The 17,236-nt window shown below is 36.8% G+C and overlaps 1 protein-coding gene across 1 annotated transcript; it reads left to right on the forward strand.

The window, feature by feature from the left end:
* The first annotated feature begins 562 nt into the window (after window positions 1–562).
* LOC125488465 (nitrilase and fragile histidine triad fusion protein NitFhit-like) lies at window positions 563–12,246 on the forward strand. The gene is made up of 12 exons (XM_048631898.1): window positions 563–683; window positions 1,258–1,443; window positions 6,257–6,412; window positions 6,644–6,864; window positions 7,328–7,435; window positions 7,696–7,917; window positions 9,188–9,295; window positions 9,702–9,776; window positions 10,171–10,285; window positions 10,605–10,682; window positions 11,081–11,166; window positions 12,059–12,246. The coding sequence occupies exons 1-12, from the start codon at window positions 678–680 to the stop codon at window positions 12,165–12,167; spliced, it is 1,470 nt and encodes a 489-aa protein (XP_048487855.1). The 5' UTR covers window positions 563–677; the 3' UTR covers window positions 12,168–12,246.
* Window positions 12,247–17,236: the final 4,990 nt, after the last annotated feature.

Below are 17,236 nucleotides of genomic sequence, written 5' to 3' on the forward strand. Positions count from 1 at the left end.
TGTTATCTCTGACATGTCAAAAGTAGATAACTGTCAGAATTCCGCCGAATTAAAGATCAAGGTATAGGTATTCTTCTTTTCACTGGATCATTCGCAGCTACGTGCTCTGCGTATCGAATCTACGTAAGTAAAGAAAGCAAGAACATTTAATTTATTTTCAGGGATCTTGATGATCATTTTGTTTGAAGCACTTTTTTGTAGTTTTCTAATTGTTTGGAGAAATTTCGGGGAAACATGACGGAGAGGGTCTTTTAATGGCATTTTCCATTTAGTTATCAATTTCTATCAGAATAATAATAAAATTGACAGACATAACTAGGTACTTTTATATATTGGCACAGGTGGGAAATGGTCCAAGCTTAGGAAGGCAGTTTGGACCTTGGGGATATGCACAAAGGTTCCATTCGAGTTTGTGCATTCGAGAGAGCCAGGTGCAGGTACTGACACCCCACACTGAGAATAGAATATATATGTTGAATATATGGCACAGAATAATCTATGATAACCTGTCACCAACCTGTCGCTGACAGTCATACGTATCTGACAGTATCTGTCAGTGTCATGACTGTCATGTTTGTCAGATGGTTTGTCAACAAAAACACTCATCAAAATTATCAAAAATCCAATTTTCTTGCGAAAAGAAACTCCAATAAAATTCTACATTCATTATCTTATAGATGATTGTAAGTAACAAATTAAACTAATAAAAAACCCCTACTTGCATTAAAAACTTTGTGATTCGCTTTAGTATACTCGAAACACCTTGTTTAACCTTCTCCAGTCTGCAGCCGGCAATCACTTAATTTATTATTATTGTTTTACCTCACCAAGCTTTTTATCATACTTAATAAATGTACATAAACTTCTCAGTGTTTGCAAACATTGTTAGTATGCATTGTATCTAAATTAGCAACTGTTAAGAAAATAACCTATACGTACAAGATCAATAATTATAATATATTTATTTTTACACTTTGCGACTTAATGCTAATAAAATACCTCTTCTTTGTTAGAATGAAAATTAAGATTGTGGATAATATTAAACATAACTTATTGCTGAACTATTCCAACAATGTTGAATTGGAATAATATTTATTTCTTATACTTAGTTATCCAGGTATATATGGATGGTAAAATTTAACCCTTAATAAGGCAAAGGGAAAATAGTTCCGACCTTATTTTGAACTTTGATTTAAGAGTGAAAACCAATGTTATTTTTTGCTATGCCTTATTAATTTAAAATTCATCTTTATCCAGCACTTAAGGCTAAGTTTGCTAAGAACAATAAGTACAAGCTACAAAGTGATAAGAAAGGCCAGCGGAGGCAGCAAGATGGCAGAAAGGAAGATAGCAGTATGCCAAATGACGTCCATTGGAGATAAGGCTAAGAACGTGGAGGTGGTCTCCAAACTTGTGAGTGATGCTTCAAAGGAAAATGTTCAGGTGGGCTATTGGTGGTAATTGCTAAAGCATAGCAAGCCTAAAATTTAAATTTTAAGACTCTAATCACTCACAATCAAACTCTAACTGCCAGTTTCTATAACTCTTTCTATCCATCACTGGTAGTTACTTTCATACGATTTTGACAGATTGTTACTTTTGATTATGTCAAAATTGTAGGAAAGTAACTACCACTTATGGATAGATAGAGTTATAGAAACTGGCAGTAAAAAGCCAATAATAAAAATAAATTAAAACTGTTAAAAAGTTTTTTTTTTTTTTTTTTTTTTTCATATTTTGTTTGCCAACATGCAATCGGTTTAATATAACCATAAGCAGTTCATTTCGTGGTTTATGATTGGCTTTGCAGGCATACCCTCCCATTGTCAGGTTGCCTTCTAATGTATTATTGGTCTATGTTATCCCAGATGTTTTTTCTTTTTAGTCTTCTGGTGGGTACATTACTGGTAAGGTCAGTGGCCAGTTTGTTTGGGTGATTTACAATCCTGTCTCGGTAGGTTCTTGTAAGTTTTGCAACCTCCTCTCTCACGGTAGGCATTTTCAAATATTCATGCACCTCATCCATTCTGGTGAACCAGGGTGCATTTACAATGGCTTTGAGTACTCCGTTTTGAAATCTTTGTAGGATTTCAATATTTGTTTGGCTTGCTGTTCCCCATAGTTGAATACCGTAGGTCCAAACGGGTTTCAGGACTGTTTTGTAAATTAACAATTTATTTTCAAGTGATACTCTGGATTTCCTACCCATAAGCCACTCCAGTGATCGGTATCTCTGATTTAGCTCGTCTCTTTTCTTCTGTATATGGCATTTCCAAGTTTGTTTCCTGTCTAAGTGGAAGCCCAGGTACTTTACAGTAGATTGATGGGGGAGCACTTCATTTCCAAGTTTCACTGGAGGGCAGTCTTTTTTCCTTAAGGTAAATGTGACATGATTCGACTTAGTTGCGCTAGCCTTTATTCGCCAATCTCTCATCCATTTATTTACTTTATCTAGATGGCTCTGTAACATTTCAGATGCCAGATTGTGATTTTCATCGGAAGCAAGAACAGCGGTATCGTCTGCGAAGGTAGCGGTCATCACATTGTCTGATTCAGGCACATCAGCAGTATAGAGTAGGTACAGCGACGGTCCCAGCACTGAGCCCTGAGGAACTCCTGCATTGATCTCGTAGAACTCTGAGACTGAGTCATTAATCTTGACATAAAATATGCGATGTTCTAAATATGACTTTAGTAGTAGGTACAAGTTGTGGGGCAGTGACTTTTTCAACTTGTAGAGCAGGCCATTATGCCATACCTTGTCAAAGGCTTGTTGCACATCCAAAAATACTCCTGAGCAGTACTTCTTACATTCCAGAGCTTCCCTAATGTGTTCGCAGACCCTGTGTACTTGTTCAACAGTGGCATGGTTTTTTCTAAACCCAAACTGGTGGTCAGGGATAGTACTGGCGTCTTTTAGGCTTTGATTTAATCGAGCACTGATTATTTTTTCTAGTACTTTCGATATCACTGGTAGCAAGCTGATTGGCCGGTACGAGGAAGTCAGATGCGGAGGTTTCCCAGGTTTAGGTACCATTTTTATCTGGGAAACTTTCCATACACGAGGAAAGTATGACATTCTTAATATAGCATTGAACAGTGTGGTTATGAATACTATTGCCTTTTTAGGAAGTTGTTTTAGTATCTCTGCTGTTATTAGATCAAATCCTGGTGCCTTTTTTAGTTCCAGTAGTTTTATTGTATTCCGGACCTCTGTCGGTGTGCAGTGTTGTAAGGGTAGACTGAGTTGTAGGTCAGATTCAAGAAACTTTCTAATTTCTTCATCTAATGTCTCTGTTCCCATGCTGCTGTTCGGTTGGAACACATCACTTAGAAATAAGCCATAGGCTTCAGCTCTTTCTGGGTCCGTTTTTGCCCACTCGCCACGATCCGTTTTTAGGGGATGTTGAGCCAGTTGTGGTTTGTTTCGTGATTTGACAGTTTGCCACAGGGAGTTTTCAACTTTTGCTGGAGTTTTGGCTGTCAAGTTTTCTAAGCGCTGTTGCAATGTGTCATTTTCAATTTCCACAAGAAACCTTTTGAGGCTTGCAGCTGACTTGTTGTATTCCCGTTTATCTGCTGGATGCCGGCTATTCTGCCAAATGCGTCGAAGTCTACGTTTTTCTAAAACTCTCTCCTTTACAATAAACGGAAGATTGGAGTGTGATTTATTGTTAGATGATTTCTTCTGGGATGGAGTACTTGCCCATGCTGCTCTTTGAATGGATGTTATGATGTGTTCGGTGGCAGTATCTATATCATCTTCACTTTTCAGACAAAGTTTGAGATTTAAGTTTTCATTAAGATGTCTCCTGAAGTTTTCCCAATCTGTGTGATTGTTGCACAGGTACGGATTGACGGGACATTCAATAATGGTATAGCTCAGAGTTGCTATGACTGGTGTATGATCCGAGGATGAGTCGTGGCAGCTTTCTACTGACAGAAAGTGAGTCTGCACGCCTTTGTAGATGAAGAAGTCCAACAGATCTGGGAGTTTTTGTGGGTCAGTGGGCCAGTATGTTGGTTCACAAGTTGTCAGGGCATTAAGCTTGTGGTAGTCCATACTCTTTTTTAAGTTGCGTCCTCGTGTTGTGGTGAGGCGTGATCCCCATTGTAGATTCTTTGCATTCCAGTCCCCTCCGACAATAAATCTATGACCAAGTGACTCGAAGAATCTATTGAAATCCTCCTCTGTAGTCTCCGGATTCCTCTTTTGTTTTGGCGAGCAGTAGATGGATGTTATTGTGATTGGACTCTGTTTATCATGTATCATTATTGAAGTTGCCTGAATTTTTGTTGATCTATACTCTGGGAGTAATTGGTGCTGAAGAGTATTTTTTATAATAATTGCAGTGCCTGCATGAGAGGTGTTATCAGGGTGGTACGTAGCATAGGTACTATACCCCTCCAAATTAAAAGATGTTTTTTCTGTTAAGTGAGCTTCAGATATAAGAAGTATATCAAGTTTTTGAATATTAAGTAATATTTTAACTTCTTGTTTTTTACCAATCAGTCCATTCACATTCCAAGTTGCAACTCGTAGGGCCATATTATTTGACTAACTTATTCACGATGGTTGTCAAGAGTCCCATTAAGGTACTCATGTGATCAATAAGGCGATCTAGTTTCTTTGTTTGTTCTGAAAGTATTGTTTCAAGGCTGCCTGTTACTCCCGCTGTAGCTTGGGCATACGTTTTGTTTCCCAGATTTGGTGTGTATTCGTATGTGCCTGATTTTGGTTCCTCGGGGTTCTTACTTTCTTGTTGGTTTGGCTTGGCTGATTTGTTGTTTGGTCTAGAGCCAAATTTCCTCTTCTCAATTTCTTTAAAAACTCTGCATCCTCTGTAGTTGGCAGCATGATCTTCTAGGCACAGGGCGCACTTGGCTGGTTCTTGTCTGTCCTTTTTAGGACAGTCCGCTGTGTTGTGGCTTTCAGCACACTTCACACACCTGTATGGCCGCATACAGTAGTTCTTGGTGTGACCATATTGTTGGCATCTCTTGCATTGGGGGATTGTGTTTTTCCGTATTGGATCTTCTATTTTGACACTTGTGTGATAGATATATTTAATATTTTTTACTTCACTATTATTGGGCCCAGGTTCTAGGTTAACAAACCAGGTTGACAGTGGTGTCTTAGTGGATCCATGACGTGCATTTATGATTTCCCCTTTAACTGTGTTTCCGGTTTCCTCTATGACGTCTTTTATGGCTTGAATAGGTGTTGAATGGTGAAGGTTTTTTATGACAATCCTACACGGTCTCTCACTTTTTGGTACAAAGGTGTGACCAATCAGTTGTTTTTCACGAACCACTGCCATTACCTTTTTGTATGCATCCATATTTTCAGTAGAAACTCTCATTTGATTTTTGGTGACAATCTTGAATGAGTATTGCGTTTTATCTAATACCACTTCAATGGTTTCTTTCAGTTTTGTTACATTTTTAATGCCATATAGCATAATTGGTGGCGGCTTAAGCGTTTTCGACGTAACTTCAACTTGAGGAGCATCATCAACATTGAGTGCAGAGTATCTATTGTGAGATTGTAGATCCTGCTTTTCTGGTGACGGTGTACTTAGTCTCTTCCTTTTGTACCTATTTTGATGTTGACGGAGTATTGGGATTGTTTGCCAGTCATTTTCATCCTCACTATTTTGATTCTGGGGATCGAGATTAATTTTGGCTGATCCCGAGCTTTTCAGCAGTTTGCCTGCGGCATCTTTTGGGTTTTCACCAGTAGCTTTGACTTTCTCAGAGGCCTGGACAGCCACCTCCGAGAAAGAATCTACCATATGGGAGGTAATTTTATGCAATGGCAACACTAATACATTGACATGTCATTTTGACAGCTGATTTTTGAACGCACTCTCCTGACAATGGTAAATAAATGAGGGTAGAAAAATAAATTAGGCCTTTCAAGTGACTATCGCGAATTTTGTTTGCACTATTTTGGTTGAAATACGGCAAATCACACGCAGATAACACTTTCACAAATGTCCAAAGTATTTGTCTACACTTTTTTGTTGGTTTAAGATCACAATATCACTGTTTGCACACAAAACTGAATTTAACTTCAAGAGCAGGTTATTGTTTGCTTGACAGTTGACAGTTCTTCTGTTAAAAAGTTAAACTAAATTTTTATTTTATTCAGCTTGGTCAACATTTGAAATAATAACTTTGAATGATTGCCTGCATAAATCCTTGGTATACATTTTTTTTAAATAACAATTTGTTCTAAAATATTCTCCCCCAGATGCTGTTCTTCCCAGAAGCGTGTGACTTCATATTTGACAACAAGAAGTCTATGCTGGAGGCGGCCGAGCCACTTGGAGGCTCCCTAGTCGGACAGTACCGGGCGCTGGCGAGGGACCATGGAGTGTGGCTGTCTATGGGAGGTGTTCATGAGAAGGTTAAAAAAATACGAAATTACTTTTCCTTTTAAAATATCTTTATCCAAATCTTAGATAGTCCTTTTCTATTAAAGCTGATTTTACGAAAAAACTATTTATTTATAGTCTGAAATCTGCTCATGTTTTATAGGTGGGAAAAATTATCTGCGAAAATTATTTTTTTGAAAAACAGTTTCCCTATTTTTAAGCCACACTAGTTTATAATGACTAATATCCAAATCATGTTCCAGGATGAGACTGACACATCAAAAGTGTACAACACGCACATAATAATAGATAACACCGGGTCCATAGTCCAGACATACCGGAAGCTACATCTCTTTGATGTGGAGATTCCGGAGAGGAATGTGCGACTGAAGGAGAGTGATTTCTCCAAAGCCGGCTGCCATATTGTCACTCCGGTTACTAGTCCGGTCGGGAAGATTGGGCTTGGTATCTGCTATGATCTGAGGTGACTAGCATTTATGTCTTTGATACTAGTTTCAGGTTTTCCGGTGGGGATTTAGGGTGATTAGCCTGTTGCCAAAATCAGCTGGAATGATTATGGAATTTGCCATGCAGCAAGCACAGATTGAATACCTTTCATCCCAGAATTCTCATGATAAATCTTTAAAGGCAAAGCGAAGCTTGCGAAAACTAGTAAATCATAAAGTTCGCCTTATAAGTCCACTTCAGCAACCAACTTCGTAAAATTACCATATAAGTGTAAAATATGCAGTTTCAAAAATCGATTGCCAAGTCGCTTCCTGTATCTGTCTGTTGTATGTTGTATGCTAATAAATTTAAAACAGCACAAGGGATGTTGATGCAGTTTTATAAAATAGATATTGATTCAAGAGGAAGATTTGTATGTACGAATTTATTTTCCTAGACGCGGGTCATAGTTAGCAGTGTATAATATAGTTTCCTTGCAGGTTCCCAGAGCTAAGCACCCAGCTAGCGATGCTGGGGGCCGACGTACTGACGTATCCCTCTGCCTTCACCCACGCCACCGGGCAGGCGCACTGGGAGATCATGCTGAGGTAGGTCTTTAAATAAGAATAAAATAGAACAGAACCAATTTTAGTTTGGTTTTTTTTTCGTCATTGGTAATGTTACCTCGAGTGTTCTTAGCTTTATTATTATAGGGTGTTTAACGTTACTTAGATTATTTATCGTTAACGCTCTTTACCTTAAAATTGTGCACTTGGTGATAAAAAATTTAATCGTTTACCATATGTAGCTTATAGGAGTGATAATGTTTAAATGTGTGTAAAATTAAACAAACCACTATAATTTTCAGAGCAAGAGCAATAGAAAACCAATGCTACGTGATAGCAGCAGCGCAAGTCGGCCACCACAACGAGAAAAGGCGGTCTTATGGCCGAGCGATGTGCGTGAGTCCGTGGGGCGACATACTGGCAGACTGTGGCCTGGAAGATACTGCGTGCTATAAGACCGCCGTGGTAGATTTGAAGAATTTGCAGAATGTGAGAACGAATATGCCGGTTTTCTCGCATAGGAGGTAAGGTTTTAATAACATAATACCTATAATTGCAGTAACTTATACATTTACAATGTTAAAAAAATTATGAGCACACAAAATATACTATAAAAAAATCCTAGTCATGCCAATACGAATATTTAAAACTTGTTAAAAAATAAATATGTAATTGGCTTAATTGAATACTATTTGTGCGGGTTCAACAAAGTTTTGGATAAAAACCGACTTCAAAAAACCACTAAAATGTAAGAAATAATTTAAGGTTTACACAAATTCTACTCGTATGAGACAGTACAAATATACCTAAGCAGGAACTGTTCTTTTTTGATGTTGGTGCGGTGACAAAGTAATCTGAAGAAATATGGCACCAACTTCAAAAAAGAACAGTTCCTGCTTAGGTATATTTGTACTGTCTCATACGAGTAGAATTTGTGTAAACCTTAAATTATTTCTTACATTTTAGTGGTTTTTTGAAGTCGGTTTTTTAATTTTTTTAATTATTATTTTATTTAATAGTTTTTAGTTTATTTGTAATAATTTTCAATCAAAAGTAAGGTGCAAATGATACCAAAATGTCCTACTAATCAATACGAATCATTCAAGCCTAAACACGAAGTAGTTGCTATATACCGTTGAGGAGTTCCCCTGACTGCCTTCCGTTTCCTTCATCAGATCAGCTCAAGGTCACCATCATATTTTTTTGTTATAAGAACTATATTTACGTTCTTAATTTCATTAGAATCGGTTAATATGTGCCCAAAATTGAAATTCATACCCTGTTTTTACCCCTTTACCCACCCTTGGGGGTGAGATAAAATTCTGAAAAAAAAATGGGACCACCTGGAAGCTCAACCCAATACAACAAAAAAAGAATTTTCAAAATCGGTTCATAAACGGCGGAATAATCGGTGAACATACATAAAAAAAAATATAAAAAAAAAAAAAAGATCCCGACGAATTGAGAACCTCCTCCTTTTTTTGAAGTCGGTTAAAAATGCTGGGCCACACGTCCGATAAATTATGCTGAGAGATTCATTATTTAACTTATCGTTTCATAGATAAAAAATATTAATAGTAATCATAATTACAGAGAGTGACAGCATGTCTTTTATCCCACTGGTGGGTACCCATTAATGCCATTATCCATAAATTGCGAAACAAGACCCTACTAGGGTCTGTTATAAGTGACAGGGATTCTACACTGTATGATCTACATACATACTAGAACACTTATCCAGCATGTCGTACAAACACGGCCTTACCGCAAAAAGCGATCTCTTCACACTTTCAGACGCGACGTGTATTCGTTATACTGCTTCAGTCTACGCAAGAACTTGCTGGACGCCGCGCCCGCCGCGCCATCTGGCGGGGAGACGGAGTATAAGGGACCTACTAATGTGTACGTATTAGTTATTATCACTACTAGAAGACAGTGGCAAAGGGACCATAATGGAACCAACACTGCTTCCCTTTTTTATTGACTGATTTGATATTTACAACTAAGCTTTCTGAGGTGAAAAACAAAATCGGCTCAGTAAAACCAGCCCGTATCTAAAAATCTACTCATTGTTCATTGTTCCTAGTTTATAAGTGACTGTGACCAATAAAGAAATACTCTATTCTATTCTATTAAGTAACTCAAGACCTCTCCTCAGTGAAAATTAGCCCATGACGGCGCTGCATGTGGTAGGTACTTATTTAAGTTCCGCTAACCTGCTAAAAAATGATTTGCCCAGCTGGCTAAACAACCAGTCAGTGAGGGATTTTATAATTACCTGTTCATAGGTACTTACATTTTTTTTCAGTTTCGGCCATGTCCTGGTGCCAGAGACGTGTGTGTTCTACAAGAGCAAATTGACATACGCCTTCGTCAACAAACGGTGAGTGGTGGAGTGGTTAACTATTAAGGTGGCTGTAACACCACCACACGACATAAAGTCTGTGGAGTGATAATATTATCTTTAAAAAAAAGAAGACGACCGAAGACTGCTATGTCGAAGGTCCCGGATTCGATACCGGACGGGGTAGATATTTTTTAATGACTGATGTTTGTAGGTACTCGGGTCTTGGGTGGTGATATTTATAAATCTATCTATGTAACAATTTGTGTAGTATATAATATACTGAGTATCGGAGTCCGATATCCATATTACAGGTTCTGCCTAGTTTGGAGTAGGGTGGTCGTGTGTGAAATGATGACCCCACATATTTTTTTATTTTATTTTTTTTCCTTTTATATTTTTATTATTAACAGAACACCCTGTATATCCTCAGTTGCGTGGTCCCGGGCCACGTGCTGGTGGCGCCGGCGCGGCTCGCGGAACGGAACCTCGACCTGTCGGAGGAAGAGGCCGACGACTTCTACAAGACTGTGCGGCTTGTGCAGAAAGTAAGAAAGAAAGAAATAAACATTTTGACACACTGACCACAACATAAACAGAAAATATACAAAACAATAACAAAATTCAGAAAAATATATGATAAAATCAAACAAAGGATACTGTCCAGAGCGCCAAAAAGGCACCAGCTCAGCATGTGCTGTGGACAATAAGGCCACAGTGCTGGTTTTCGGCTGGCCCTTATGTATTATGATAGTTACTGAAAACTTTGTAGAACAAAAGTTGTTCATGATGAACTGCTGAGTCACCCCATTTCGTCATAGTAATACCCATTTTGCAACATCCTGTATAATAGTTTTGTGTTTTCAGTTGATGGAGCGAGTCCACAACACAAATTCCTGCACGGTCACCATACAGGATGGTGAATATGCGGGACAGACTGTTAAGGTATTTATATTGAGATCGATTATAAACGCACAAAATTTAACTTTAGCTATGTCAAACTATAAGTTTTGCCAGTGGAATTTACGCAAAAACTCGAGCAGAATTTAAATAAAGAAATTAAGGTTTTGCACCAAAGAATATCCAACTTCACATTTGCACTTGTCAATTTAGTATCCGAGACAAAATAATATGGTCTGTTTTTTAAACTCAGATACTAAATTGATAGATTCTGAACGGTTCATCAACTGTCAATTGTCCCGCCAATGGAAAGATACGTCACTTAATCGCGGGACAATCGACTGTTGATGAGCCGTTCAGAATCTGAGATTAAACTGACCATAGTCACTTTCAAACTGACCATAGTCACTTGGAATTCAACTAAAAATTGATTTGTTTCGCAGCACCTCCACTGTCACATAATGCCGAGGAAAAAGGGAGACTTCATTGAAAACGACCACATATACTTGGAGCTCGCCAAGCACGACCAGTGAGTATTATTTAAATAATTATGTATAGCGCGTTGCAAATCAACCTGACTCCTTAGTAGCTAATGTCACTCAAAGAGGGGTCAAGTTTCTGGTCAGGCTATCATACTGTACATCAAGGTCAATTTGTAAAGTCATAAACAGAAATGCACCTATGTATTATAACTGTTAGATAAATACAGGGTGATTCTTTCGTAGGTGCATATCCGGAAGTATGTCACAGAGCTTTTCATTCTGAACAACTTTTGTTATGACGACCTAGGGATATTCTGGAAAAAAAATCTACTCCCCATACACAGTGTCACATAAAAAACCAGTTTTTGTATGGGGTAGCATCTTTTTTATTCGTTATATCCCAAGGTCATTATAACAAAAGTTGTTCAGAATGAAAAGCTCTGTAACATACTTCCGGATATGCACCTATGAAAGACGCACCCTGTATAGTAAACAAATATAATTCCTAATGGCAGCTGGGCCTGTAGCACAGGGCGCTATTAAGACGTGACAAGAGTTCTCCGTCGCGCTCGCTCTTGAGGCAGCGCGATGTGAGTGAGCGCGATGCAAAACTCTTCTCACGTCTTAAATGCGCCCTGTACTAGCCCTTCTGGTCATATTTAACCGATATATCACAAATTCACAATTATTCCGATAATTACGACCAATCGCAAAAGCAGAACAACCAGACGAAGACTGAAAACGACTGACATTTTGTCAAAGTAAAATTAACCTACCGTACAAAATGAGTAGATTGATTCCAATCTAGCCACATACAAATATTAAAAGTGTTCGACCGTAATCGAGCAATAACTAATAAGTGTTTAAGCCGATATTAATTCGATGTAACTTTCTTTTTTTAAGCACAAATAAATGAAATAATTTTTCTTTGTTACTTAGACTCGTTGCCGGATATCCGGCGAAACCCGGAAGGACTTTAGCAGAAATGGAGGAAGAGGCAGCCATGTTGCGAAAAGAAATACAAAAACTTTTAGTAGTCGAAAGTTAGCCATTGCTTGTGATATGTAAATAGATTTTTAAAATAAGCGTAAGTTATTCTGACAAATATACGATAATTTAACTTAAAATCTGTTTTATTATGATATATGAGAAATAAAACTTCGTTTGTACTAAATACATCTATAATATACCGTTGTTTTCAGTTTTAGTGAGTACGTTATCTATAATATTTTTGACCGTAGATTTTTTCTTATACAATAGTCATACTTTCAATAGAAACAACATTAATAGTAATATTTAAATATAACTAGAAATATATATTAAAACCTGCTGTTAAAACAACAATGTTTCCAGATCCTTCTTTCAGACTTAAAGAAGATATATTTTTTCGTCTCCGCAGGGTGATTTCAAACCTATGTTTAAAGCAGTGATGTATATAAATATATCTAGGTCACACATACACTTTTTACAACTGTCAAAATACATAATAAATTGATGCAATTTAATTATGTATGTAAATATAACTGTGTATAACGTCACTGAATAAAGAAACTACATGAAAATGTCTAAAGCACTCATGCTATGTCGCTCTAATCGTGGATCTGTGAATACCCTGCCTATTTATAGGGTGTTGAAAAAAGGGTATACTAAGCCGTAACCAGCTTGTGCAGCATGTTATATCTAAGCCCGAATCTGAAAACAGAATTTCGAAATTCGCGAAAAAAAAAATCTCCATATTAAAAAATCACGTGACCAACTAAGTTTCTTTCAGCTTAGTATATATACCCTTTTTGCAACACCCTGTATATTCCTGCTTTTTTACGACCGCCATTTTCCTAATGTTTCTTTATTCACGGGGTTATACACAGTAAATAAACAATTTCATACAAAAAGAAGCATAGCCATTTTTATAAACTTAGTTAACAGTATCGTATTATTTTTTGATTGGACAATTTTGGTGAGCTCTGTCAACAATCACTTTTCATATCAGTAAACACATATTATATACACTCACGAGCAATGATAAAGTTCCAGTGACCAAATTACTCCTAAACTAAAAACTAAATTGTGTTTACTTTTTATAACCTTTTCTTCTAAATATATGTGTTGTTTCTGTGTGTGTAAGAAATAAATAAATTTTCTTTCTTTCTTTCTTAAAAAAATGGGGTCATTTGGTGTCAACATCTTGTAAGTGTAACTTTTTCATTGGTCGTAAGTGTGTAATTGTAATTATATACGTAATGCACCTAGATCATTAAAAACACTAATCTAGCAAAATAAAAAAAAACATTATACATACGTAGGTATAGAAAGCATACAAAATGTAAATAACTTAAATAGTTTGTACTAAATGTTGAATATTAGGCCTTTTAGCTATGGTTTCTAAATATTTTTGTGGAAGAATCTCATGAAACATGGCAAAAAATCTGATTTTAATGTCAGATACTAAATTGACAGATTCGGAACGGTTCATCACATTGACAAAAGAATAAAGAGGACTTGGCATAAAAATCGGTACTTAAAAATATATCGTCGTCTCTTTTTAACTTATTGGTGTTATCGTACGTAAAAAAGGACAACAGTAGTTTTGTCTTTGCCTAAAATTACAACATTGCGATCGGTCGCCATGTTGATTGACCAAGATTGACATCCAAACACAAGGTACTTCAGCTGTCAAACAATTTGTTTGTTTACATTTTTCAAGAAAAAAGCCGCCATTTTAATTGACACCAAAGTTTAGGTAAGCGCATTTTTTTCGTTGATATGGCATGTCCTCCCTTTATTCTTTTGTCAATGGTTCATCAACAGTCGATTGTCCCGCTAATAGAACGATACGTTACTTTATCGCGGGACAATCGAATGTTGATAAACCGTTCAGATTCTGTCAATTTAGTATCTGATCTGACATTAAAAACAGACTTAGGTATCTCAAACAGTAAAAATTTCGTGAGTTTCGTTTAGTTACTTGCTCTCTTTTAAGGTTACATTATTTTTGTATGGCCGCACAACTATTATAATACCTAATTTAACTTAATACGCTGTCTATAAAACTATAAATAACTACAATAAAACTTATATCACTCTCTTTTTTATACAGATTCTCACTATTTTGTTCCTCCTATTGCTATAATATTAATATTTATTTTGATTGCTTGCTTAAAAACGTTGATCTAAAAATCACATAAAATATTTTAATTAGGTATTTTTTCTCACTGATGAATTTTTAAAACTATCTATTTTAGTAAAATGCTTCTGGTTTAGCTACATATTTGTACGCTTATGTAGTAATAAGTATAGTAATTAATTTAGCACGTTACGCTTCAGTTAGGCCAACAATTGATTCTAAATGGTTTAAACAAAAAATACTGAAGTAACATACAAGACAATGAAATTAAGCAGTGACACACTTGAATTAATAGATTGAAAAAAAAAAAAAAACACGCACTCACGCCTTGTACTAATGTACTCCCTTGCGGGGTAGGCAGAGGTGCATTGCTGCACCCACTTTTCGCCAGAGTGTTATGTTAGTCCCAATGTAATAGGGGGCGGGCCTATTGCCATTTTACGGGCACATCCAAGACCCGAGAACAAATATCTGTGTTTAAACAAATATCTGCCCCAGCCGGGAATCGAACCCGGGACCATCGGCTCAGTAGTCAGGGTCACTAACCACTACGCCATTCGGTCGTCTAATAGATTGAAGTCAATTGCAAAATAATATGGGATCGCATCGCAATGCAATTCTCCTATACTTTAATCGGAAGGAGTCTTCCGAAACGAGAGGGGTACATAATTTAAGTATTCACGGTAAGCATTAAATTTTGACTGTTTCCTATAAGCTTATAATAGTGTGTCACATTACATACTAACATTATACTAGTCCTGCATAGCTAGCACGGGGCGCAAGACGCGCGGAACTAGACGTGACAAAAGTTTTCCGCCGCGGTCGCTCTCGCGGCCTGTGATGTGAGATAGCGCGACGCAAGATTTATGTCACGTCTTATTTCGCCCGTCTTGCGCCTCGTGCTCGCTGATCTGGGGGGTCACTGTTTAAATCGACGAACGAACTAACAAGGATTGTCACGCTTAATAGAACGTTAAGTATATAATATATAAGAATTTTATTTAATAAATGATTTCTAATATATAAGATGGTCAATATAGACCATCTTATATCGTCAAAGCCTTTAAGGACCACCAATAACTTGTTCAACATCACCAAAGGTTAACTGGTAGAAAATGCTACTAGCATTAAGTTCGCCTTTGTACCAATTTACTTTGTGCAATAAAGAATTTAATAATAATAATAAGTATCTCGTGGGAGAGGCCTATGACCTGCAGTGGACCATTATTGGCTGATGATGATCATGATGAAGAATCTCGTTGTATTAACCGTGCCGATTGAGTGAAAATTCTCGTTTATTCGTTCGTCAATTTGGATAGTAACCCCCTGTATAGAAGAGGTCACAATAGAAAGATAGACATCGATTCAAAATACAACATACCTATACTTACAATGTAATTAATTTTCTTTGCCATCCTTATTTTAACAGTTCTATTCTATTCTATTCTAACAGACTTCGGCGAAGCTAAAATAAGGATTATGTGTTGTAAATTTGACATTGTATAAAACTGTGGCCGTTAATCGTGGAATAATAAAAAATCATCGTCACTCAAATAAAATATATCAAAAATGTTTTTAAAACACAGGTGATAAAATTCACAACTTTCTGATTTTGCACGTAAAACTTTGTGTAAAACAAAACATTTATATCTTTATATTTTCAAAAGCGTTTTAAATATATAAAAAAGTGAATCATGCTAATATAAATTTTTAGATACTGGCTGCCGCTGTACGATTTCATTATCGATGTACATAAACGTCACTATATCGCGATTCGCCATACATATGACGCTGTGATTGATAGAACGCGTGTTGATCAATTTTATTGACGTCGATAACAGACCCGTGAATCGGGCGCTGTTATTAAATAAACTTACCTATGTGACTTTAAAACAGCTACAGATTAATTCTATCCCTCTTATTCATAGAAAAGTTATAGGACGTTTTAGCTATTGAACTGTTTTGTTCCTCTCTGTCAAAGAATACTTAAACTGTTCTTTGACAGAGAGGGACAAAACTGTTCAATAGCTAAAACGTCCTCTTACTTCTCTATGAATAAGGGGGTATAAATATACATCAATTTTACAACATTTATAATATTCTATGACTATAATCTCCGAGTGGTTTTCCTTAAATCTATTTTGTAAAATCATGGAGGTGCCCAAAGGTTTACGCTTAAACTTTAAATTATCTCACTATTAAAGCCTTAATCTAGGTAAATTAAAAAAAAAACATCGTCTAAGAAGCTTGGCATATCGATCAATGGGCAGGAAAACACAAAGCTAATACCAGATGTCGCCAGTGTCGCCACTGTCGAGTAGGACCGATTCCCCAGTTTTAATTGGTTGGTTCAGTCGCCATTTTTTCTCCCCAGTAATGAAATTGGTCAGAACCTGAAAGACACAGTCGATTGTGCTGCCAAAGTTTCACTTGGTTTTCTTCCATATTACTACAATACAAACCTCGTTATTGTTGTTTCTACGATATACCCTACTTATTTAGTCCCAGGTTGTGCGAAATAGGTACATAATATACATGAAGTCCACCTGATTGTACATAATTACATTAGTATATTGTGCAATAAAAGAATAAAATAAATAAATAAAAATTAAATCCTCCGTAGATTCAATATGGCGCCGTATTCTATATGTGAAAAACAACTGGTTGTACATACAGTTATGTTGTTCACATACAGGACACGGCACCACTTGGTCGCCGCAGAAGTAAAAAAAAATCTTCTAAATGATGTTTTTCTCGAATGGCACAGTGGTTGCTAGTGGAGTAGTCTCTAGTTCGAGTCCCGGCGCGGACATCAGAAGTCTGCTTCGTCTGTGCTGCACACAGGCGCTAATAGACTGCTTGTCCTGAAAAAAGAGGTTTATAATTTCTACTACTGGTTTTCTTCTTAGTGTTGGTGACAAACACTACAAAAGGTCTAGGGTTTGTCAAAAGTTGATCAGAATGACCACCACTTCAGTGGCGTTCTATCAGAT

The sequence above is a fragment of the Plutella xylostella genome, chromosome 30 (genome assembly GCF_932276165.1).
Source record: "Plutella xylostella chromosome 30, ilPluXylo3.1, whole genome shotgun sequence".
In the NCBI taxonomy this organism is placed as follows: domain Eukaryota; kingdom Metazoa; phylum Arthropoda; class Insecta; order Lepidoptera; family Plutellidae; genus Plutella; species Plutella xylostella.